Source organism: Falco rusticolus, chromosome 9 (assembly GCF_015220075.1).
Source record: "Falco rusticolus isolate bFalRus1 chromosome 9, bFalRus1.pri, whole genome shotgun sequence".
NCBI classification, from domain to species: Eukaryota; Metazoa; Chordata; class Aves; order Falconiformes; family Falconidae; genus Falco; species Falco rusticolus.
In genome coordinates this window covers 4413063-4439197 of record NC_051195.1, presented here as the reverse complement: position 1 = coordinate 4439197, position 26135 = coordinate 4413063, and the positions used below count along the sequence as shown (strand labels likewise).

The 26135-nt window shown below is 52.7% G+C and overlaps 1 protein-coding gene across 1 annotated transcript in view; it reads right to left on the bottom strand.

Moving 5' to 3' along the window:
* FAM53B (family with sequence similarity 53 member B) overlaps positions 1-26135 on the bottom strand; it is a 54423-nt gene that overhangs the window by 12558 nt on the left and 15730 nt on the right. Inside the window, exons 2-4 of the mRNA XM_037399845.1 lie at positions 22677-22918; positions 19629-19680; positions 10676-11400 (exon numbers count right to left, since the gene is read on the bottom strand). Of these exons, the coding sequence (XP_037255742.1) occupies positions 10676-11400; positions 19629-19680; positions 22677-22745 (846 nt within the window). The 5' untranslated portion in view covers positions 22746-22918. The remainder of the gene's footprint in view (positions 1-10675; positions 11401-19628; positions 19681-22676; positions 22919-26135) is intronic.

The window sequence follows — 26135 nt, the reverse complement described above, 5'->3', positions numbered from 1 at the left end:
ATTAAAAGCTCTGTCAGGTAACTAAAACAGAGCCTGCTGCAATCAATCACCTCCTACGGGCATCCTCTGACTACGCCAAGGTACCTTGCATGAAACGGTCACTCCAGAGCTGCACTAACAGATCAATCAGCCCTGTATAGGGAGACGGATCTTTTCTGCACGCTACTCCTGGCAGCGATGTGACCCAGGACCTAAGAGCAGGGGTTTATTGCTGTGGCAGCACCCAAATCACATCCCACCCAAGCAGGCACGGCCTCAGGAACCTATGGACAGGGGTAGGTGAAAACATGCATTGCCTTCATTTTTCCATTTGGGAACTGAGGTGGGGAAACCTGCCTGAAGGACATTTGCAGAGGAGGCAGGAATGGAGCTGACACATACGAGGCCTAATCCAGTGCCATAACTTCAAAAGCATCCATTCCTCTTAACACGGTGCCCTCTATACAGTAAAACGTATATGCACATGGGCCTGATAAAGCTTTCAGACCGAGCCAGTCTATGATCCCCAACAAAAGCTTTTCCTTTTAGTGCAGCATAGGGAGAAAGTAATGCCAAACATCTCCGAAAGGAAGGGAAATATTTCAGGGGTGAAGTTCCTCACAGCGTGCCAGCATCACCCTGGGCGCCACAAGCAGGAGGGTGTCAGCAGCATGAGCTCCTGCCAGTGGGACACCTCTTGGTCTCCTCAGTGGACACCAGCGAGACGAGGTTTGCTACACTTCGATGAATACGGAGAACGGTTTGTCAAAGGAGCAGGGAGGGGACAAACCCCCTTAATGCTTCATGCCGGGAGTAAACATCATTGTGAACCTAATTTCCCATACTGACCCGAATGTTTTTCAATCACTTGTGGTTTTAAATAAAAAAATACCAGTGCAATGAATAACGATGGTGGCATGTGTAATAGCCTGACCAAAGTTAACACCAGCCGGCCTCCGAGGTCCTCCGTGCCCCCCGAACCAAGGCATTTGCTTTTGATCCTGAACCGAAGGCTTTTTCCCACCGAGCCACAAACTGACCTTTGCAGGCTCTCATTCATGTTTATTTAAAAAACACTGGGGTTTGGAAGCTGGAATCTGTCTCAGAAGTTACATCAATAGCAAACTATTTCCCGGGATACGTCTGGAATTTAAACCCTCCAGTTTTTTTGCCTGTCTCTACCTTTTGGCAATATTTGCCACCAGCTCGAGTGGGTGCTGACGCCGACTGAGATCACTGCCACCCCTCCTGCCCTGGCCAGCAAGCCTGAAAGCTGCCAAAACTTAAACAGAAAAATCTTCCTCCATGAAAACGTAGAGAATTTTACCCTTCAAGGAAAGAGCTGGCTGGCTGGAGAGGAGAGGTCACTTCTCCCATCCTGCAGTTTGAAACTTCTCCCCACTTCAGCATCAAGACCAGCCTGAACCATTGCCAAGCTGGTGGGCTGCTCACTTCAGCTCTGGGAGCGTGCGAGCTCCTTTGTGCATGGATCCTCAAGGAAACTGCCATTATTCCTTAGTTTGGAAGGGAAAACAAGGCAGGGGACAGCACAGCTCCCAGCCACCCAGAGCATTAACACCCGCTGCTCCTTTGGATCTCGCAGCCCAGGGTGAAGCTGATCTTAATCCTGAGGAACGCAAGAACCACACACATCCCCACTTCAGGAGGATGCTCTTGTGATTCCTGGTGCGCAGATGACTCCATCCTGCGAAGGCACGTGCTCCTCAGGGGACGGTGAAGTCACCCCATGAATGGTGCTGTCTGACCACGGCAGCCAGCGAGCAACGTGAATGGTCCCCTTGTACCCGGCACCAGCATCTCAGCACCCTTCCCGTAACAGGCGTCTCTCAGGCACAAAGTCTTCTCTATACTGCTCCTTACCAAGCACACCCAGCGCTTCATCCCCACCACCTCCCCACCAGGCTGGTGGCCACTGCTGCCAGTACCCTCTCGTCCATCCTTCACAGCCCACCCGCAGGGCAGATAGCTATTTAGGGTGAATTCTTAGCCACAGGAACCTGTGGTGAACTCTTATATATTATATTTTATATATATATACTTATATATTATTTATTAATATATCTCCATGATTTCTAGGATTTGTCTCTCCAGCATCTTCCTGGGGCTCTGCAGCACCGGAGGGATTCCCGTTGGTGGGTCATAATAACAGCTTTTTCTTCTGCATTTATGGAAACTCACTAAACATCACCACTGCCGTTGCGGCAGCTACAGAACTCCAAAGACAAGAGCAAAACTGCGAGTAAAACCCAATTATATTTTTATATATATATATATGGTGAATTCTTAACCCCTCCATAACACCAGGGAGACGCAAGGGCATATTGTATTTTAATTGTCTTATTTGTTCTATAGCAACTACTCTCTGTCCCATATAGCATCTGACATACTACATAATAAGTTGCTTCACGGAGAAGCAGTTTGCCAGCTGCCTGGGACTCCTCGGTGCTCATGGTACAACTCTTGCAGGAAAGTAAATGGATGTCAGAAAAAAGTCAGGAGGGGAAGACATCAGTTTCACAGTATTTGTTAGGACAGACGTAGCTCTTTGAACTGCAGGTGCTTTGGAGGCTCACACAGAAGCCAAACCCTTGTGGAGCCATCAGAAATGGGGCTCAGGCGCCACCTCCGAGTCTTCATTTATTGCCGGTGCACAGATCCTGGCAGGGCACCAGCACCCTACAAACTAGCAGGAACCAACATCTCTCATCACGTCTGATGATCACTGCCAGCGGTGCGAGGGGTTACGTGCCACGAGGACGTTTGTGCCTGCCTTTCCACAGCAACTTGCACTTCCAAGCACAACAGGACCATCCTCCAGGGATAACCTGGCTTGGGGTTAGAGCTGCAGGGAACACGGCTGGGGCCAAGCACACACATAGATAGATAATATTTTTTTTATATATGTGTATATATATAAATGATTCATTTTTTAAAAAAACAAACAACTGTTTAAAGGAGAGCTGTGTTTGGAAATGTGTTAAGACAAACGAAAACCTCCCAATAACAACCATATCATAATTTTACGAGGCAGGAAACAGAAGGGGCAAGAGATAGCGAGGGCTCGTTTCGCCATTGCCAGGGATGACTGCAAATTCTTTCAGGGCGGCTGTCGCTGGTGTGACAGACATCTTCTGTCTCCCTCGCGGCTCCCCAGAGAGCTGTGTGAAGGAAAGCAATCTGCTCAGCCAGCACACGCACGCCAGCACCAGGGCTGGCCCATGGCTCGGCTTCCCGTAGATGACTCAGACAAGCCACCAAACCCAGCGTTCATACTGCCGCGAGGCACCTCGGCACACACCACCCCAAATCCTGCGGGAAACGCTGCCACAGAGATGCCAGAAAGCGGTGGACACAGAGGTGGGAGATGGCAAGTGCCCAGCTCAACACACAGCAAGGTGCCCTTTGGAGAAGAGTTGCACCAGACCATGGGAGAGGAAAACCAAGCAGGTGTCTTTTCAACACACAGCATCTCTGGCAGACTCTTGTTTTGTTGAGAAAATCCGTTTTTCTCACCTAATACATCCAGCCAGACTCTCCTAGTGCCTTGAAAAGGGTGAAGCCACCCATTCCTGCCGAAACCAGCCCAGCTGGGAGGACAGCTGGGGCCCAAGCCACCTCCCGTCACCCTTGCAACACGGCTCATCTCCCAGATTTTTTAGGCGCAACCACACCAGAAAAAGAAAAGCAGCTTTTTGAGAAACCTCCCAATTAATGGAAAAATCGGATCCCCACCATTTCTAATCACAACCTGCCGGTACAGGCACGGTCCCCCGAGCCGCGAGACCGAAAGCACTGCGCCGAGGAAGGAGAGCAAGGAGATTAATTAACAGGCTGTCAGAACAACTGCTGGGATGTCGGGGCTTGGATGTTGTCCTCCCTGGGCTGCTGTCTCATGTGGAAAGGGGTTACAAAAGCTGTCGCTGGAAAGCACGCCCAAGCCGTGCACTGAAACAGGAGGATGGTGATGTCCTCGGCTTACAGGGCGCAAGGGTGGTCAGAGATGCCAGGCAGCTCCCCCGGTACCCAAACCCTCCTTGCTCGGGGTGAGGAATTAGAAACCGGCTGCTTTGCACCTCACCTGCCTCGGGACGCTGGGGATGATGAAATGACACATCATCGTCACCCACTCGCTTGAGTATGACCCACTGGGTTTACTGCCAGTTCAAAGGCAAAATGGCACAAAGCGGAGCGTTGGTGTGTCCTTAGGAAGAGCAGAAGGATTCTCATGGTGCTGTGGCTTTTAAAAACTGTTGCTATTTCAACAATAACTGTGTTCATGGTTTGGTTTCTGCCCAAAGCTGAAGCCTCTCCGCTTCAGTGCTGTATCAGTAAATAAGAAGGGGAGTGATACGGGCTCACCTCCCCTTTCCAAGCTATGGGAATCGCAGAGAGAAAAGACAAAACCAGGATTTTGAGGAATTAAAGGCAATGTTTTCCCAAGTATTTTCCCTCCCAGCAGAACTTTTAACATTTAGGTCTCTTTCTTAATTAGCCCAGTCATGTGGCCATGTAATTGCTTCCAGGAGTGGCTCCCTCCCCTCCTGCCTGGCCTAAATATCCCTCCTGGTATGAAGAAAACATTTCTTTCAGGTCAAATTATTTTTATTTTGATTATGGTACTGGGTTTCAGGCCTATAAACACATGTGGTTACCAGCAAAGCAAAAAAATTAACCGATCCGCTGCCGGAGTCAGATGCTGCTCAGCACCCAGCACCCCGAGCCCGGTCCCCAGCTCTGCTGTTAGCCCCCGGGGACTCACAGTGTGCTCCGTGCCTCAGTTTCCCCATCTGCAAAGTGAAGGCTCTGAGGTCTACTGGAAAGCCCAGTTTGGACACTGGGTTTCCTTTGCTTTGGATCACGAAGACCCCCGCACGCAGCCGTTCATACCCCGTGTAAAGCCAGCGCAGGGGACATGTGCAGCCACACGGACACTTTGCCATTATTTCAGCCTCCATCTGAAATCACCTGACTTTCCAGTCTCGTTCCTAGAGAGGCACTAAAAGCAGCCTGGGGGAAGACACAAACGTGCAGGGTTTTCTCAAGCACACTTATCCCCCACCTCCTAACTGCCCACCAGGAATTAGTTGGTCTCCACGGCATTCCCGTGCCGGGGAGGGCTCTGACCGTGCCCCACGCCCCGAAAGCCCGCCCCACCAAAGGCAAGAATGCTCACCAGAACTTGCCTAATCCTGCTCGTCCCTCTGTGCCAGTCCTCCCACGCGGCGAGCAGCCTGCCAGCGCTGCTTTTCATAACCGAATAGCTCAGCCAGCCCTGGCCCTTGCACGGCTCCTGGCTTCGCTTTCCTCCCCCCCTGCTCCAGCCCTGCCGCCCCAAGCCCGGCAGCGCATCCCTGCTGTGGGACCCGGCTGGGTTTCCTCCCAGGAGACCAGGGATGCTCCACAGGACATGCCTTGGGCTGGATCCCAGTTGTGGATCCTTGGCGGCGGCGGCGGTGCTAGCAACTGCCGGGCGTTCGGCAGCGGCCTCGGCCACCCAGCCTGGACCAGTGGGCAAGCAGGGATGGGAGAGGGGGTGCCCATCACCCTGGCTGCCACCCGCGCTGGGGGAGGTGCTGCACCCAGCAATCCCTTTCCCGTCCCCGCAGTGCTTGTGCGTCACAGCACAGGGCTCTGGGACCCTTGCTGTACGGTACCAGTCCTTGCAGAGGATGAACCACCCCGACAACTATTCTCGTCTAAACCTGAGGGTAACACAGGCTGCTCAGGTGTTGCTTTCTCGCTTTGGGAGGATTTTTTGATGTGGAGGACAGCAGCCAAAGAAAACACAACTGTTCCTCAAGATGAAGGTTTTCCAGGAATACGGAAGCTGCTTACAGCCATACAAATGATTAGATTTTTGTCATCCTTGGGCCACCCGCCCATGCCAGGGCCATGGCTATCCAAATTATAAATGTGTACCTGGGCTCGGCATCCACCGGAGGGAAAGGGAAGCTCCTCTGACCCCCTGGGATCTCCTCAGCCAAGGCCTTTGTTTCCCAGCTGACAAACCCTCCCCCCGGTCTGACGTGATGGAGAAGCTGGCTTTGCCTCACAGCATCCTCGGAGAGCAAGGACGGTGGGAGCTGTGCCGGGGGTGCTGGTGCTGGTGCCAGTCTCTGGTACCCTGTGGGCAGGGCCACCAAGAACCCCCCACGGTGGAATATTTTGGTCAGCTTTGCCATCTGATACAGCTGAGTTTTGCAAAGCTTATGGGATAGGATAAACCTAACTGCTGAAGCGCTCAGTTGGGCCTGCTGGGATAACGAAATTAGTTACCTCTGCAGTTGTAAGCCAGCAATTTCAGGCACATCTACTGCAAAGGAAATGCTTATGTGTGTGTCTTGCGTCTCTGGGTGAAGGTGTCCATCCCTGTCCTCCAGGAGCCTCACTGGAGCAGCTGAAGGCGGGAGATGCTGGGAAACACTGGGCCAGCCCATCCATGAGCTCTGCTTCAAGCCTCCAGGTCCTGCTGCCTCCTCATCGCGTCCCCTGTCCCACACAGGGCAGGGATGTGAGGTGGGGAAGGACTGAGGGAGCCGAGAACTGCACTGTCTGTGGCTCCTCGCCCACCATCCTGGCTTTGTACCACCCTTCAGACCTTCTCTTCCCAAAAGGCGGAAACCAGAGCCCGGACACTCTCCTTTCCCTATCCACTGCATGAACCTTCTACACCAGCAGAGAAAGCACCTGCAGGCAGCCTTCCCGGAGCCGGTGACCTCCTGCACAGACCCCAGGCAGCACCAGGAGTGCTGTGGGGAGAGGTCCTGCACCTCTCTCCTGCCAAACAGCTCCTGCCACACAGCCCACAGCCCTTCTCCTGAAATTCGATTACCAAACACAGCTGCTCCGGGGACACGCCGCGGCTTTTAGCACCCTGGTTATTTCGTAACCGCGAGCATTTGTTCGCGCCGTCCCCGCTTCTCAGCCCGTTTCCATTTGCTGCTTCACTTCCACGTTTCCACTGGCGGCTGAAAATCATGAAGCTTATTTCAGACGAACCTGGCATGTGGGATTTAAGAAAGGCTTGCAAATGGTTAGGGATTTGCAGAAGAGGTGACACCTCGAGGCTGCTGAGGGAGGGTCTAGCCCTTGCAGGGACAGAAATCAAGAACCCATTGGGAGCACACGGTCTGTGGGAGCCAGTGACCCAGCTTACGGTGGTGCAGAGCGGTTTCCCGGCAGGATCCAAGCCTGCAGTGCTCCCTGAGGATGCTCCAGGAGGGCAATCTGCCAGGTCTCGCTGTGCCTTTATCCTCCTAAACCTGGGTCTTAGACGGGTTCGTGTCAGTCTTTCTTTACCCATGTATTAGCTCCTAATACACAAGTCCGACACACACGTCTGACAGCCAGATGCTGAGATTTGTTAAATCCTTTAGCCGCATCCTTACCCGTGCTGGGGGCACTCCTATCCTGACCAGGGTCCCCGTTGTGTGGCCATGGGATGGAGAGCCGTCCAACGCAGCAGCCGGGTAGGGACTTGGCGGTCAGGGCTGCCCTTGTCTGGACTCTGTGCTTTGCTGGGGCCAAGGCCAACCCACAGAGGTGGGCTCAGAGGTGCAGGATGCGATCCCAGCCTGCGGTTCACTTCCTCAGAGCAGGGACCAAGCCAAGCATGCAGCCATGCTGTGCCTGTGAAGCCTCGCACAGACCTTGGCAGGGACCTGGAAGGGCTTGAGATGAGCTACAGCAGGTGCTGAACTCCCAGTGGGCACCAAGGGAGCCGGGAAGGAGCACCCATGGGCTCACAAGGCTGGAAGAACAGCTACAAAAGGAGGCTTCCCAAGCCCTGGCACAAGCCTTTTATTCCCCAAAGCCTGCAGAGTGGAGCACTGGCAGGAAAACAGCTGGACACAATGTCCCATCTGCTCAGTGCTGGGCTGGGGCTGCATCCCTGCCAGCGGGGTCCATCTGGGGGTCTGCCCTACCTGCCCCACCACCTCCGTGCCCTTCATTGGCAAAGGCTGGCAATTAAAGAGCAGAAAATCACAAGGAGCCTTTGGAAACAAAAAAAGGCAAAAAAAAAAAAAAAAAAAAAAAAAGGCCTCATTGGCATTTGCAAGGATAAACTCATTAATTCTTTTAATGAGGGATCAAAGCCTCGGAGCCTGCCATGGCTGTTCCCTCGAGGAGATCGCTCCCCGCTCCTCCATGCTCCCCCTTGGTGCCCCGGCGAGCCGGCCCAGCATGAAGTATGAGCAAAGAAGAGCAGATGACTTCTGCTCTGCCCTCCCAGAGCTTCTGAAACGCTCATCTTGCCACGGCGCGAGCACCGCTCGGAGACGGTGACCATTGCGCAGGCTCTCAGAACCGCCAGGCGAACGAAACCAGTCCCATCCCTTTGATCTCTTCCCTTTGTTCCGCAGCGAGAACTCCAGCAGATGCAGGCGGGGCACGCGTGTGTCATACCTCGCAATGCACTCCATGTTTTTGACTCATCCCAAAAGGTCTTGATAATCACTCCTGAGGTGCTGAGCAGCTTGTCCAGAGGGATACGATGGGAATGTCCAGCCTTGCAAGACCAAACCACTGGCCACAGCAGGCAGACACCCCCGTGGGCAACCAAACCAAGGTACCTGCTGGCACGGGCACAACCGGCTCCGCATGCACGGGTATCGCCTTGGGTTTTGTTAGCTGCGTGCCCACGCAACCGCGCGTGCTACTGCCACGTCTCTATGCCGAATTGCCCTGATGCAACGAGACCCAGTGACACGCAGACACGGCCCTTTGCAGGGCTCCTCATCAACCTTGGCACACATGCCTGCATGCGTACGCAAACCCCCCCGAGAAGTATAAACGCAAGTCACGCTTTGCATTTCCAAATGCAGACCCCACACACGCCGTCAGAGGCAATGCGGATGAGCATTCCCCTGGCCGCTGCAGGCACGCAGAAAGAGGAGCAGCCCATTTCCCAGCCCCGGCACGTGAGCTTGGGGCCGCATCCTTCCCCCTCTTTCCCTGGCTGCTCCACACCGTGGGCTTTCAGCCTGGTCAGCCCTTTGCCCACAGCTGTGGACCTCCTCCCACACCAGTGGGTTATTAATGGAGACTCGAGAAAGCTGTGTTTGTCAGCGTGCGGTGGCAAAGGCAGTTTTAACATGCTGGTTTTGAAGCAAGGAACCACTTTGCTTTCTAGTTTTGAGGCAATCTGGGTCTTTTGCAGGCTTTGGTTTGCTGGGAAACTCCCACGTGGGCTGGCGGGACACCCTGCATCACAGGTACAGGTCAAGCAATGAGTAGGGAGAGGATCAGGAGGGGGCAACTGTGCTAATCCAACCTGTGGCCACCGAAATATAACACGCATAAGTTGGTTTTACTGCCCATCCAGCTCATTAGCTAATAAAAAAGCTTAGTGTACTAGATGCTGCTGGTGTGGTTTATCAAAAGACGAGAGCGACCCTCCAACCCTCGTATTTTTCCCCTGCTATCACCCAAATATGTGATTTCCTCATCCTTTTTACCCTCCAAGCTCCTCTGGAGAAGGAAAAGCTAAACTCTTCCTCCAACTCCACCACACGCCTTCAAACACCCCCTGTGCTGCCAAGCATGAAACGCCATAAAATATCATGTTCTTGTAAGTGGGGAAAACACATGTACAGTGTCGGATGCCACCCCAAGGGGAGAACCCCCACGGCTGTTTCTCCACCCCGCTGATGAATAGCTGCCAGCAGTTTCCCTGTGAGCAAGGGGCTGCCTTGCACCGGGCGGACTCGCTGGCCGCAGCTGTACAAGGAAAATCAGGACAGATGCTCCCGACACGGGATGAAGCGCCGCAGCACCGCACACCAGCCGACGGCATCAAACTGAAACCACAGGGGAAGATCTCTGGCCAGCAGAAGGTGACAGCCCACCCCAGGAGGTGCCCAGGGCAAACCCCCCCCGCTCCCACAGCGGGAGCCTTCAGGTACCCCGTTATCTCCATCCCACACAGAGCTGGTGGTGTCATTGACTTGACGGCTATACATTATCGATGTGGGAAATGCTGACTCATGAAACTGCAGAAAAAGAAATGTTAGGAGTGAGAAACGGGAACGCTGCTCACGCAGCCTCTCGCTTTGGCTCTCATTAACGCCCAGTCACCCGGTCCTGCCGCGAGAGGACTTGGGAGCAAAATCCTCCCCGATCTACATCCCAAATCTGTTACCTGGCTTCGTGTGGCAGGCTGAAGAGGGAGGTTGTGCTCTGTGTTTGCAACTGAAAATGAAACACGGTAACGTCTCCAGAGTGGAAAATCACAGATGCTAAGAGCAAGTAAAGCCCATGGTGGTACGAATTCAACCCCTGACGAAGCCAGGGCTAGGTGCCTCGGGGTGCTGACTTCAGCAGGGCAGGGGCTCCTCGCCAGAGCTCAGAAATGAGCTCAAAAAAACCCCCGCAAAACGTATTTCTGCTGGAAAAGCGTGCCAGGAGGAACCGATGACATGGTGGAACTTGGCGCGCAAAAATCACCGCAGAACAGAAACGTGGGAATTTAGTAAAGAAATCCATTTGGAGGGGAATGGGCATTCTGCTCACGCAGAAGGATGCACCTCCCCGTAACAGCCGTGTCACTCTGCGTGCCGCAGACCCGCCTCGGGAGGATGCCGAAGGGTTTTTAGCGAAGCACAGAGAACACCACCACCTCACTGCCGAGCCGCGCCTGCAGGGCCCTCGCGGGGCTGGCCCCGCCGCAACTTACCTGGGTCATCTTGGCGAGATCCAGCGAGGGCCGCTGCTCCTGAACCTCCTCCGGCCTCCGCCGCTTCACCCCGACCTTTTTGTCGTTCAGGACGCAGGGCTGCGAGCGGCTTCGGGAGAGCCCGCCGGCCCGTCGCCCCAGCTCCGGCGTGGAGGCGGGCGTGCTGCTTGCCGAGGGCGGGCAGTACTCCGAGGAGGAGAAGCGGTCGTGCGAGCAGGAGAGGGACCTCTGCATGTCCACCCGCTCTCCTCCGCGCCCGCCGGTGGCCGGTTTCCTCGGCTGGCACCCCAGCCGGTTGCTGAGGGCGGGATGCTCGCAGGAGAGGGGGTTGGACCGTGATGGCAGGCTGAAGCTCGAACTCCTCTGCATGGTGGCAAAGCCGTTGGAATAGCGTTGCACGCTCCCCCCACTATAACACCGCCGTTTCTCCACCGGGGTCCAAACCTTCGAGCCTAAGGGTCTCCACGAGGTCCCGCAGCTGGACATTTCATCGGAAAACGAGAGCGAGCGGCACTGGCGCTTGCTGGGGGGGGCTGAGGGGTTGCTGTGGGGGTCGCTGAGGCTGAGGTCTTTGATCAGGTTGGTGACAGAGCAGGTGCTAGCCGTCTCCCTCGGCCAGCGCGAGCCCTCCTCGCCCTTGTCCGACAAGCAGTCCCAGATGCTGGCGCCCGGCTGCTCGAGCTGGAGTGGACATTTCCTGCTGAGATCTCTCCATCTGTCATTTTCTGGTTCAGAAAGAAGAAAAAAAACACCCAAAAAACAACACACATGCACAGGCATTAGCATTAATTAATTCTGCGATTCGCTTTCTATGTCCATAAACAAAAAGAGTAGCATATGGGATGTATTCCAGTACAAATTAATTAACTCTTGGAATATAGCTTTCCGAACCGCCAACAGAGCGGCTGCTGCGGTGTACACGGAGAGAGAGACAAAATTACAATTGCAGCAGGAACAGAACTGCTAGAAGAAGGCAAAAACATGCCTTTGCATATCCGGATCGCACTGGCTAAGTGAGATTCAGCAGCATAAAATGGTGCGGCCATTGCCTCATCTCTGTGCTAAGTCATGTCTCAGATCCATGCGGCTGGTCCTGGGCTCCACAATCAGTAATTGCCTAAGAGATGCACAAAAACTGGAAGTGAAGAGCACAAAGGTGTAGCAGCACTGGGGTGAGATAGACCTCAGGAGACAAAACCCCAGACAGGAGATGAGAGAGCAGTTGGGATGGTCCTAACAGAAAGGGGAGTGCTCCCTGGGCACCCAGCTGCCTGCCTGTGGTAGCACAGAAATCCCAACAATTTCCCCAAAAAAGTCATCAAAGCCTACGGGAAACCAAAAGCCATCCTGATACCCGTTGGGCTGTCCCGCTCTCAGCCACTGCTAAAGTGTTGCTCCAATGAAACCCACTTACCCCCACCGAGGCTCTGAGCACCCCTCCCACACCAACCCAAAGATAACAAAAGCGGGGGCACATAATTAGCTGTGAGATGGCTGATGCTGTCACAAATGCACAATAAACCTCCAGCAGTTCTTTGCAAGACGCTGTTCGTAGGCTCCTGTTGTGAGGCTCATCAGCCATCTCCCCTCCAGCTCCCCAAGCTGGGCACCCGGGTGCTCTGGCCCAGGGGCCCCCTGCCCGGTTACCCACACGGAGCAGGAAGGTGCTGCAGAAACCTGGGCAACCCGGGCTTAGCGTCTCCTCGGGGCTGCCATGAAAATCCCAGGAGTACCCAGCACAGCCAGCTGTCCGCATTTCTATAACAAACCTAATGCTGAAGCATTTATTTAAAGGGACAAATCACTTCACAGGTTCACTTTTGTAAAAAAAACAAACAACAAACAAACCAAAAAAACCCACACACTTTTTTTAACATTTTCTCCCTGTTTCACTCAGCTTGTTTACACCAGAGTTTGTTCCTCCTGCAAATTTGGCTTGCATTGACAGTCTTCCAGCGCAGCACAGCAAAAGGTGGTGGAGACCTGCTGCAGGGTTTTGGGGCCAGCATAAAGACACTATTTATCAGACGGGTTTTGCAGTGACTGGGTAAAGCTCTGAGAAACTTGCACCTCCAGAAGCCACGTGGCTACGGGCAGCTCCGCATAGGAAGCCTGCAAACCCGGCTACAGCTGGGTTCAGAAATCCCACTGATGACCGTGTCAAAAGAGGATTAAGGGCGATGATCTCATTCCCACACATGGTCTTGCTGACCAGAACAGAAAAAAAGCAAAGCATCATCAAGGTCTGGCTCCCTGGTGCAGGCGAGCGGGGCTCTCTGCAGACACGCCGCTGACGCTCAACAGGAAAACCATGGTAGGACAACCCCATCGGCTGCTGCAATGGAAAAAAGTAATCACCCAACAGACTTTCTCCGGTGACTGTTTTTGTCGTCGGCTGCTGCTGCAAACAAAGGCAAACCGTGCTAGCTAACCGTCGCTGCGAAGTTTCGTATGATCGTATCTAAATCTTGCGATATTTCGGAGGGGGTTTGGGGTTTTTCCACTCTGGCAACTGAAGGATGAATCGAAAGCGGTACCCAGCCCACAAGCTGTAGGTACCAACCTGAGAGGGAAGATGCAACGGTGCAGAACGCTTCCGAACAAGGCTCGGTTTCAAGTCAGGAGGTCAGATTTGGGGCCCCTTACACCACTCTTGGCCAGTTTTCCCATTTCTCCCTGCCACCGTAACAGCTCCAGCCACAAACAGCCTGGCTCTGCCCTCAATAACCGCACGGCATTTTAACTGTTGCTGCCCTCATTTTAATAAACACAATGAAAAGGGAGAAATCTGTGCTAAACAACTACATCTATGTTTAGATCTTTATTATTTTCCCTCTGTATTCTCCTGCCAGCAGAGAGATTTCTTGGGTCAGGTCAGCAGACAAAAGAAACAGAAATAGAAGCCGATTTTTCATGGCAAGCTGCCACGATCCTCTGGCCGGAGACGTCACGCTGTACAAAAGGCCTTGGTGAGGAGGATACGGGACACCTTCCTCTTTCACCCCTGCTTTGGCACAAACAGCTATAAATCTTCCAAACCTTGCAAAGCAAACGGTAATTACGCCGCTATCCCCAGCGCTAGCTTGGGGTTATTTGCTTCTCCCCTGGCCCCGCGGGAGCTGATTTGCTGGCAGGGCAGGGAGGGGACCCTGGCACAGCTTGTCCCCCCCGCTCCCCGAGCACCACTGATGGGTCCCAAAACACCGGGTGACCCAGAAAATGTTTTTTTTCAGCGCAAACAGAAAACTGTTCGCCCCTAAACAACCTGGAAACGGGGTAGACTAAGGGCTGAGGGTGGAAGTAAAGAACTCAGGAAAGCCTTATTGAGGAAAAGCGGCTGGTTTTCTGTTCAGTTTTTTAGGGCTAAGATTCACATCCTGAGCGTGCTGATAATGATAATTGCAGTGGAGCCATTAATACTGCTGCACTTAAGCATGTATTAATTCTCTTAAATTATAAACCTCAGCCTGGTTTACCCTGAGGCATCAATTTGTTCCAGGATAAAACCCACCATGAGAAACCCTCAGCTTGCAAGTGAGCTGCTTTGCTGGAGAACTCTCCTTTGCCTATTGGAAAAAACCCAGAACATTTCCAACCAGAGCACGATGTAAGTGTGGCACGAGGGGCTCTTCTCCTGGTTAAACGGGCCTTTCTTGGCTGTTAGCATTCTAGGATGAAATAGCACCTTTTTTTTTCGATTTTAACTTAAAACTGCAAATACAAACACTTCAGAGTCACTTGATGAGCACGTCCAGCAAATTTCTCTTGAGATGTTTCAATCTGCAAATCTGTATTTCCAGGGTGAGCCAACACAAAGTGAATTTTCTGGCATCTCTTTGGTTGTGAAATAGCTTTCCAGCTCCCAAGACACAGGGGGTTGTTATCAGCAGCCTGGGGAGGACTGAATTTCTCGTCCTGCCCTCTCTGGCCATGGCAGCAGGAGCCTGAACCCTCTTGCAAACCACGCACAAAGCAGTAAGAAATTCAGACAGGCAGAAAGCAACATTAAATTCAAGTTACAGCTGCGGGCTCCCAAGCTACCCAGCCTCAGGGGACCCAAACCCAAACTATTTCTGCTTTCCAAAGCAAGGCTGCGATAGTTAGCTCCGATTTCAGCCCTGGAAAGGTCAGTCTGAGCCCCAGCTCCCACATCACCGCTCCAGCCTGCACGCCATCCCACCACCCTGGCTCTGGGACAGTTCGGTGGCAGAGCCTTGTCCCTGGGATGACAGGATGCAGCCCCGCCAGGGGTGCTCCAGGGGGGAGATGTTGGGTGTCAAACAGCCAGAGCACTGGGGGTGTGGGAAGAGCAGCCGTCACTGCAAGCCACAGCATCTGCTCTCCGTGCAAGGCTAATGCCACACCAGCATGCACCGGCAGGACTCGCTGGGCTGGGCAAGCAGCAACACGCCCCAGCAAGCCCCAGCGTGTCCTGGCCCCTGGCTGCCAGGCCATCCTCACCTGGTTTATTTCCCCCCTCTCTCCAATTTTCAGAGACAAGCCAGAAGCCACCTGCATGTGAGCACAGCCCAACCCACCCTGGGATCGTCGGCAGCATGCTCAAACACGGTTGGCACCACTGGCTGTTCCTAAATTTCCTTTCGGGCAAAACCAAGACACTGACTTTGAAGAGTGAACGTGACCCCTTAACAGCATCCATCTGTTCTCCTGTGCAACCTCCACTGCACCAAAGAAGCCCAGTGATCCAGGGCACGAGGCACTCGCGGGCTGAAGTCACATCCCAAAATCAAGGAGCTGGGCGTCATCCTCCAAGCATCCCCGAGAGCTTTGCACAGCCCCGTGGAGAACAGGGACCATCCTCGGAGCATCTCAGCCAGGCTTCCAAATGCTGAGCTCCAGGTGTTGCAGGAGCAGCGCACGGCCATGCCAGGAACCTTGCAGCTTCGGGGTGGCCATGGGCTTTTTAAACGACTGCTGTGCTCCTCTGGTGACACAGAGTAAATTTTAATGACCATGCTCATAACCACCGAGAAGGGTGTAAAATGAAAACGCTGACACAACTTTTAACTACAGCGACACAAATGTGCTGCTATAATATTTTTACAGTTCTTTTTTATACATAATGCATGATCCTTCTGCTCAAGTTTCCTCTATGTTCCTTTCCCGTGAAATAATTTACATTAATACATAATTTATTATGGCAACTTGTAAAGCAATTACGGTTTTCAATCAATTTTGCTTCTCCTTTTTGGCAGATAAATCCTGTTTGGATCCTAACCCAAACATTTCTCTTCACACAGGTGCGCATCCAATTCCCTTGTTTTACATGTTGTTCAAGTCAAATTTCAGTCTCCTGGTCCCCGTGCACAGGGGGAAGGCAGCCTGCATTTTCCACTGCCCCCTGTTTATGTTCGAGAGATGATTTCTAAATGTGGAACAAATTTAATGGTTGTAATTAGCTGACGGCAGCGCCACGGAGCCTTCTCATTGGAGAAGTAAGATTAAAATCCGATGCGCGGAGCTGTGCTTCAATGGGAAACGAAAACAACAGCCCCCAAACCTACCGCTGGAGAATAAACACACCAGCGAGCTGCGGGCTCCTCGTGCCAACCATCCGCATGGGGGAGGGAAATTCCCCCTCTCGACGGCAAAGCGTGCCCTGCTCCTCAAGGCGATCCTCTGCCGAGGCGTCCCCGCGCCAGCTATGCCTTGCTGGCTTTCCCCGCACGGCTTTTCTCTTCGCGGGCTGACTGTGCTCGAACGCCCAACCAAGACGCTGCTCTACACTGGTGGCCTTTCCAAAGAAAAACCCGAAATCCCCGGAAATCCCAGTTCAGAAACAAGAGGCGCGTGAGCCCTGTGGGTGCTTTCAGGACGCGATCGAGGGGCATCACCCACCGTGGGCTGGTCTTTCTTCTGGCCCCTTTGCTTTCCTCTGCCACCCACACAGGGTGAAAAGCATCTTCCAGGTAAGAGGTGTGCAATGATGAGAGCCAAGGCTGCAGCCCCCCCGGCACGCTCACCTCTTGGACCGGTGGCCTTGCCAAACCGCGCTGGTGGAGGAGCGTGCTGAAGGACAGACAAGCTGACCTCTGCCGCAGCGCTCTCCAAGGCCAACTTCTGGGGGTGCTTTCCACGGGAAAAAGCAAACGACTGTTAATTTGAAAAGAGCACTTCACAGAGGATGTATGCAGGATCCATCCCCATGGGCTCAAACCCGTCCTCCTTCCTTTCACAGGCAGGGCTGTGCACGCAACGCCCAGCACTCCGGGACTCTGATCCTGCAGCCAAGGCGACTGCACTCCCCAGCACCATGTCACAGCCTCAATAAAACCCTGCCTGCAGCTTGCCTCAGAGGTAATTTCTTGCTTACACAGAAATCAGGAGGCCACAGTTGCTGGCACGCACCCACTGAGGTTTTCATACAACACTGAACTAGTGCAGCCTCACGCTACCGACTTAGATGCTGAGTACTTCTTATATACCTGCTAGGGAAAGGCGAGGTGATGCCACCAATGCCTTGTTAAAATACTGTGAATTTTCATCTGCCATCCACCCAAAGACAGGAAAATTTCAACAGAGGAACTCAAAAGTAATGCCCCAACTTTCTACTACGCCACCTTATCTCTCTATCACAGTCACTGATATTTTCACTGGGGACATGTGATGGAGACTGCAGGAGAAGGAAAAGGAAAAAAGGAAGGACCCCCCCCACACACACACACATCTAACAACAGCAAAATTCTTAAAACTCCCAGGTGTTTCAAGGATCCACCAAGGAGAAGGGAAAAAAGAAAGTGTTATATTTATAATTTCAGGCACTTTTAGGCACCTTTAATCTTCCTCCCAGCAAAGGGCTATATAAAGATAAAACCCAATCCTTTTAGTAATATTCTCATCACACTGACAGAGGTATTTCTTACAAATCTAAAAATCAAAAGATTATTTTGGTTGCTTTGAGAAGTGGATCTAACATTGCATCATTTGACTTATCAAGTGTTTACATTGAGTTATATTCCAATCTACAACTGATTTTCAGGTTCGTGCAGTGTACACGGTATCCACATCCCGAAGGCATGCGCTCCAGTTTACTCTTTTTCCCCACGTCATGCCACAGGTGAGCAGGACCCCAGCCTTGCCACCTTGGGCCAGCTGGGTTTCTTGGTCATGCTGCGTTACGCACCCCTTGGAGCTTTGACTCAACTTCTTCCTTCTCCTTCCTGGAGATAAACGCTCCTGAGCCGACGCTTGTGGGAAGCTCCAGGGTTTGGATGATGCTTTCCCTGGCATCCTGGCCAAGGCTGGGCTTCCCTCTACCCCACTGTCCCATGGCCGCTGGGACCAGCCATGAGCTATCTTCCTGCCCAAAGCTGCCCTCGCCCCCAAAGCCAACCGGGAAGACCCTGTGCGAAGACCCTCAGCCTCTTCTGGCTAAAATCCCATAAAATTCAGCCAACTTCCCTCCACGCCCCCAACATCGTACATGGAACTACGAGCCTTTGCCTCTCACTGGCTGTGCTGCCAGTTCAAACGTCACTGTGCTTATTTAGCTCAGTGCTTTCCACCGACGGGGACCTGGCCCTTTGACCTGAAATATTCCCCCAGTTTTGCATTCGGTGCCACCATAACCATGGGACTTATTTAAAAAGTCAAGTAAGTTTTGACACCGGATTAGTCTGTGATTGTGGCCCACATGTGGAGGCACCAAGAAGAACGCTTGGGAAAGATGCCTAAAATTAAACCCAAGCCATCCGATGCCCTTGCATGCTGGAGAGATTGGCTCCTCTTGACTGGGCATGACGAAGACCATTGCATGGTAAGCTGTGGTCAAGGAGGTGACATTCAGTCCCCTCGGAAAGAGGGCAACTTGGCAGCCGAGGAAGACCAGCCCAGTGCTACAAAACTGCAGAAGGCTTTGTAAAAGCTCTTGAAGACAAGCTGCTTTTCAATTAGGTGTGGACTCTTCCTATCTGTTGAAGAGCCTGCCAGCGCCACAGTGCAAGACAAGACCATCCGACTGGGTTTCTTTGTTCCTCACTCACGTCTGACAGGCAGCAGAAAGGGAATGGGCTGCCTCTACCCCTTCTTGACTTTGAAGCTTGCAACTTTCATCTGAAAAAATCCAAATGCTTTCCATCTTCCCCCACCCACCCAATGACTGGAGTTATCAGAGAGCTTGGGAAATATCTCCTGTCAATGCATTTGCTTGGCTCCCATTAACGCTAATGAGTTGTGTCCATGAAGAAAAGGGGCAGCCTCTTTGTCTGCAAAGTATTGGCTTTCATAGCAAGTAGCTTGGCTCGAGTTTGACCTACGATTTTAATTGGGTTTTGAGACTTCGCCTGGTGACTGGCTCCCCCCTACAAAACCCAAAGAGCACAATATAACAGCACATCCTCCAGCACGATCGGGTTTTGCTTGCAAGCTCTGAGATAAAAGGGATTAAACATCCTATACCATGGCTATTGTCAAAGGTAAAAATAAGACATTCTCCTTATTTTTTGAGTTTTCCTTTGAGCTTTGAGTCCAAACACTTTGTTGCCAAGTGGCAGAACGTTTTAGTGATAATACTGATATTCCTTACTGGCATCGTGCAAACAGTCGAGAGCCGCAGTCACACGCTGGATACTCAAACACAGCCTCAGACCCAGAACGCTCATAATCTCAACTATAGGAGTTACTCTAAAAATAAGCAGATATCTCAAAGGGGAGGGGAAAGGAGAGAAGCAATTCACTCAGCAACAGCAACAGGGCAGCACAACCCCCTCCGTGAAGGAGAGCGGCACGGGCATGATGGCCACCACTAGCGGGTGGTGGGCTGGGTGCCCCTCCGTCCCCGCTGTGTGGGGCAGCTGGGTGGCTGCCCACCCCACGGTCTGCAGCAGAGCGTTTTTTGGAGACATCCAGCTAGTCCGGACGTCTTCCCACCCATCACTACAACGAAGCGGGAGCAGAGGTAGAGTAAATACGGACAGAAGTTTCTGTTACTTACCCATCACGCCACAAGAGAAGAGGGTAGGTCCTTGACTCATCTTTGGAGTGTGCTGCAAACAACCAGAAAAACTATTCACTTCTCGCAGAATTGACCGGGGCACCAGAAACCACCCTGCCTCCAGCCCTGGCAAAGCCACACGGCACCCAGCGGGAAGGAGAGCCTTGGGTGCCCACCACGGCCCCACTGCGGCAGGGACCAGGGGGGCAGACCCGGTCATCTTCCCTCGATTAAATCAAATTTAATTAAACACTGCGGAGAGTTGGTGTCAAGGCCCAAGCTTGCAGATGGTGGGTCCTGCAGCTAGTCCTTTCCCATGGGAATAGCTGCAGCCAGGTGCCCAGCCCTGGGACCCAAAACACCGGAGAAACTAAACTAGGAGCTGCAAGTCAGCAGTAATCCCGCACTGGGCAAGAAAGCAGCAGCAGTGGTATCTGAACCCCATCCAAGCCCATTAAAGCCTCCCATCTAGGTACAAAGCAGCTATTTAGTTTTTCAAAAAACATATAGTGTGTTTCTAAGGCAAGGCGCCCTCACCCCAGCACTTCTCGGGAGTCCATGTTCGGATTGTGCTGAATTGCACTAAAAATAGGGGGAAATGCCACTGCATGGGCACAAAGTAATCCCAGTTGCTTTTTACAGTCTTTTTTCCCAAGAATCTTCCTCTTCGCAGCGTAAGAGGCATCATCGGACTTCTAAAAATAGGCACAGACTGTTTTAAGTACAATAAATCAATATGGCCCTGCAGCTACATCCCATTTCAGCTATGTCTGCAAAAACACTCCTTCCTGCTAATTGTTCTTTTATTACCTCCCAAAACATCCATATTCTGCTTCTGAAGTGTCTCTCCTGGCAACGCCACCCCATCTGACCGAGGCTTCACATCATTTGAGGGAAGCACCAGCATCACCCCCCTTGTTCATCTGCACTGCCACAGCTGCATTTTAACTGCTGTTAGGCCACCGCATTCGTAAATTCTCTCCCGATCCATGCTTTACACGTTGCCTGCTCACATAATGATGACGATGATAATAACAACCAAACACTGGCACCTCCCTGTACAGAGCAATCCAGTCAAAGGATCCCACTTCATATACAGAATACTGTAAATATTGAACATAGAGGGACGTGGGGGCAGAAAACAACGATGGGGTGCGGACAAGAAGAAGGTAAGTAAGAGCTGGCCACCTTCTGTGGAGCATGTGCCACTTTTCTTCTAGGTGAAGTAAGGCTAGCTCTATCTGTCAAGCCCCACCTCATGAAGCAGCAGGTAGAATTAATGAGGAGACAGCAAGCACAGGCAGCTGTCTCCAAGGAGTGGCCAAAGCCGAGCAAGGATGGAAGTGGGACAAGCCCCAGAGAAGGCAGCAGTTCTCACACACATCTGTGTGCCAGCCCCAGAGACCAGTTACTGCCTCAAACGTGGGAGGGAGGAGAACATCTTCAGGTGACATATGTCCCATGTTGAATATAATTACCACTCTGTAAGATGTTCATCTTAACACCAAATTGGGAACTGAACCAAACGAGCCCATGGGGTGCTGGTAGGCAACACTGCCCCGCTGCTCAGGCATTTATTTCCTTTACGTTTTGCTTTTTGGCCTTTCCCAGGAAGTCAAGGCAAAAACTCTTGCTTTCTTTGCTGGATCAGCCTTCTTGTATCTGCCCCAATCCAACAGCCCGGACAACCTGGCAATCCAGCTCGTGTAACCGGGACTATCGCTGCGCTATCGACCCAGCCCCAGAGCTGCAGGAGGCACTGGGCAAACACGCGAGGGCAAAGTTTCCCGGTACAGCTCTGCACCTCCGCCGCCTGCCATCGGACAGCCCGGCTGCCCATCCCTTCCCCTAGCACCAGAAGGAACCACTTCTCACCCGCCTCCCTCCAGCCGGTTCCCCCCCACCTGCCCCGCACACCTCCTGGGGCACCGCCGGCGTCGGATGCTCAGGCTCCCGCCTCGCCCCGAGCAGCAGCCACAGGAGATGCTGCCTTCCTAGCAGGAGCCAACACTGAAGCAATGATACTTTTCTAACGTATCAATAGCCTTCCTTCCCAAATTTCACCCTTTTAAGGCAGGATTTAATGCTGCCTCTGGCTTGCTCGCCTTCTCCTCCACCACGCGTTGCCAGGGCAGCCTGCCTTTCCTTTGCCCTGGCACGCTGCGCTATCTGCCCGGAAAGCCCAGCCAGATAGTTTGTCATCCTCGGCAAACTTAGGCATTTATACTTCTTTTATGCTCAAAACGCCCATTTATGGCTAATCCTGCCAGCTGCATCCTGCTGTGTTCCTGCACGCCCTTATCTGAGACGCTCAGCGCACCCCGCGAGGAATAGCCTTTCAGTCCAATTTCTTCTTGGACTATGACATCTCTCCTGGAGGACCGAGGAGTGAATGTCCACCACCAGCCTTGCTCTGGGCTTTCTCAGATGGCTCTCCATCACCCCACACCTCTTCCTCCTGCCCCTGCTCCCCTTGCTCCGACACTGCCCCAGACAAGGCATTGCCCCTCATGTGCCACTACCATAGGTATGCTCAGCCCCATGGGCTCACCTGTCCCTTGTACCATCATTCAGTCTGTTTGCTGCCCCAATTTGGTTGGTTTTCTGTTGTTGTTGTCTTCTCATTTGGTGTTGGCTGGATTTGCATCTCTCCAGGCTGCCAGTGAGACCGTTAAGTACCACAGCACTGCCCTTCGCCATTTCCCACTTAATCCTGCTCCCCACTTGCTCATCCTTCTATTAATGATGAGCATCTGTTCGTTGTTGACAAAGTAACTTCTTGCCCATGTTATTCATGACAGTGATTTTATTTTTTTTCTGCTGTTTATTCCATTGCATGCTTACTGAAATTCACATATGCAAAAGCCACAGCACCCCTATCATTTACTAATCACCTGCTCCTTGGATATTAACGCAGCGCGGTAGAAACCAGTGCTATACACCACCTAAAGATCTGACCCTGCAGCACAAAAAAACCCCCTTCTTATAAAGCTACAGCAAAGCTCTCAGCAGCAAAACAGTTTCGAATAAAGATTTCACAAAGCTTACCAGCTCAGTCCTGCATGTTACAGAGTCAGCACCTTTGTTTTCCCGAGTTTTGGTTAAGATCATCACCATGGTAATGCAGCCCTGCCTCGGAGTCCATCAGGGTCCAGGCGAGGGGCGCTGGCAGCCACGGTCTGGCGAAGCTCCTCTTTCAGTCCATGTTCCCCCGGGAAAGGCTCAGCCCCGCCGGCTCCTGGGGGGATGCGCAGGAACAGGCTCCCAGCGTGGAAATCTCCCTGCGTGCACTGAGAGAGGGGAAGGGTTTAAGGGACTTGCCCGGGGGGGCGGCGGGATGGAGGGGGAGCGCGCTGGGCGAGGAGCAAGCACTGCCCAAAAACCATCCCGACGGTGGTTGCTCCAGGGGAGTATTTATTTTAGACTCTTAAATATTGCTGGTGTTCCCCTGCACCTCATCAGCACAGAGGTGTTTCACGGGACGGGCGCTGGCATGGGCTGTTGGAAGCACGCAAGGTACACAAGGCAAGCCAGAGGGACAGAAGTATTTCAGGCAAACAAACAAATAAATAAATAAATAAAGTTTCCTCTGAATTCTCTCTTTGAAGAAGGGAACTCATACCCCTATATCGAAGACACGAAGGCTTTGGAGAGGGGCTTGTTAAAGCCCCGAGGCTGATCTCTCAGAAGCCCTTGCCCCCAGACCAACTGGGAGCAGATGTCCGGCAGAAAAAGCCTCTCCAGCATCCTTAAGACTGTGAAATCCCCTGGATGCCCCTATCCCCCCCCCCAGCTACTCCCTGTTTCCCAACCCATGAGGAGCCCTTTGGGGAAAAAAAACAAGGCAAAGAGTTGCCTGCAAGGAAGGAGAGAGCTCCCTGCCCTGAAATCCCCAGGGCCACACCATGCCTCTTGACCCTTACCTATTTCTCTGGAAGTTTCAGGCAGGAGAAGCCAAAGGCTGCACAATGAGGAGTGCATATTGAAGAACAAACTGCGAGCCAGGCTCATACAGCACCGCACAGACCTGACCCTCAGCCCTGCCTCACCTCCCGGCATCCTCTCCAATAAACTTATTCCCATAAAAAAGCAGATAGATTGCAATTCAAATCTGATTATAGAAATCAGCGTTTTCCCCAAATCACTCCTCTAACCTTCTTTCGCTACCAAACCCACCGTTTGGGTGATTCAAAGAGCATAAAACACTGATCTTGTAACGTGCAGTCAAAACCCAACTGCAATATTTAAGGACAGTATTTGAGAACGTGCCGCTAAGTACTAAACCCCATTACAAACTGCTGTGGCTTCTTGTCCCAGCTCGTCAATCACCTTTTCTTTGTTTACTTGGATTAGAGCTCACCACGGTGTTAAGGGTGGCTCATTTGAAGGCCAGCTGGCTGGTGAAGAAAAATCACCTTCTATTATTTTGTGAGGACAAAGTTCATCCAGAGTGCAAAGCCCGGATTGGGAATCAATAAATTTTCCAAAGATTTACTGTTCCCAAGAGCAGCTGGTACAGTCTCCAGCTTCTTACAGGACATCAGTGGGCTTATAACATGCGATTTACCAGTAGCTTCATTATAAACCTCTGGGCAACCTAATGACCAAATGCAAACCGTCAACTAGAAAAGTAAAGCATTTCTGACCATCAAAACAACACATAATTTGCAAGCCCAGAGCACATATTTATCAACAGAATCATAGAATCATTTGGGTTGGAGAAGACCTTTGAGATCATCAAGTCCAACCGTTAACCCAGGACTGCCAAGTCTACCACTAACCCGTGTCCCCCAGCACCACACCTGTGCAATTTTTCATGCAAGGAAAGCATGACCTGAGGGAGGACGGGGTGGCTGGAGGACCAGCTGACTAACACAGCAATGTGTGCCCGTCTCCACAGGACTAAACCCCCCCGGGTGATCCTGCAGGCAGCTCAGACAGCTCTGCTACAGCACACAGAGCCCTGAGGTTATGCTGAGAAGCCTCCCCCAGCTCCGTGCTGGGGCCAGCTCGGGGACACCACACTGTTTTCCAGGAGCAAGCAGAAAGAGTTGCTGTGCAGTCATTAGTAAGGTCCATGGGAATATTACATTCTGTATTTTGATGGTCCTTGCATCAGATACATGGGTATGCAGCAAAACCTAGAGGTGCTGTTCAGGAGGCATGGCTGCTGACACCAGGCTCTGAACAAACACGAGGCGAGGGGATGCTCCCGCAAAAGCTCCCTGCACATAACAGGGAACAGATGGGGACAAATGAAAGATGCATGGAAGTGAGGAACAAGTGACACATAAACAGCAATGCAGGGGAAAATAAGCAGTGCTTGGTGGCATGCCCACTGCTGAAGCCTCCCGCGTTTTACAGTAAGATCCCCAGCACTGGTACAGGGCCCCAGCAGCACCAATGCAGCACTGCCAGCACCTGCGCAGCGCTCCATCCTCACCAGCTCATCTCCTTTTCTTTCTCACGAGCACTCTCCCTGAAGTTTGAGCTCCACCAGGCACCGTGGCTGAGCCACAGACTGAGCCCAGGGAGCAGAGCAGCATCTGCCCATGCTGATGTCTGAGCCAGCTGCCAGCACACAGCTCCCATTCCCTAAGGAAAAATCCCCTCTGGACAAACTTGCAGGGCCAGCAGCCTCCAGCAGAGGAGAGGTGCTGAGACCCCAGTGCATGCCTCCAAGCCGTGGGAGCTGAGCCAGATTTAACCCCCCCACCAAGGATGAGGAGCAGGGGGCTTTTTGGGAGGCTCCAGCCTTCCCTCAGCACTGGGGAAAGCCCCGGCGCAGAGCTGGCAGTGCCCTCCTGCTCCCCTGCGCCACACCGTAGATGGCTAAAGCACGGGACGGGGCCAAGAAACACAAGAGTTTAGGTTTTTATCCGCCAAAACCTTGGTTGTCCCTGCTCCCGACACAGCGAAGGGATGCTCGCCGCAGGGCTGGACTCACTGCGCTGGGGAGGACGCCGGAGCCATCGCCGGCACGGCAGCAGCACGGGGAGCGAAGATCAAAGCAGCATTCGGAGCAGCATGAAAGCAGTTAAGCACGGCTCCTCGTTAACGGGGTATGATTTCTTCACGAATAATTATCTTTCCCTAAGGTAATGGTTAATGTTGCTGCAGCAGACTCCTCTACACACCCAGGCGCAGCAGCCAGCAGGCAGGAACCGCGGCAAGTACAGGCAGCCGCTCCCTGCCCGGGCCGGACGGGCTGCAGCGCACACCTCACACCTCCCCTCGCCCACCTCGCACCTCCCCTCGCCCCGCTCCGCTGCATCTCCTGCAATCAATTAACACAACCCTAACGATAACGCAGCCATCCGCTGGCGAGCTGGCAGTTCGCACCACCCAGTGTCTGGTCCCAGGCGCACTTTTAGCTCTGGGCTTTTTTGTTTTAACTACCACCTGGGTTGGGTTTTGAAATCCTCCCCGCTGAAAAACTGCAATGAAAAGGCAAACTTTCCAGTGAATTGTGATCTTTGGCTCTGCATCCTGCTTCACCGGGCTCCT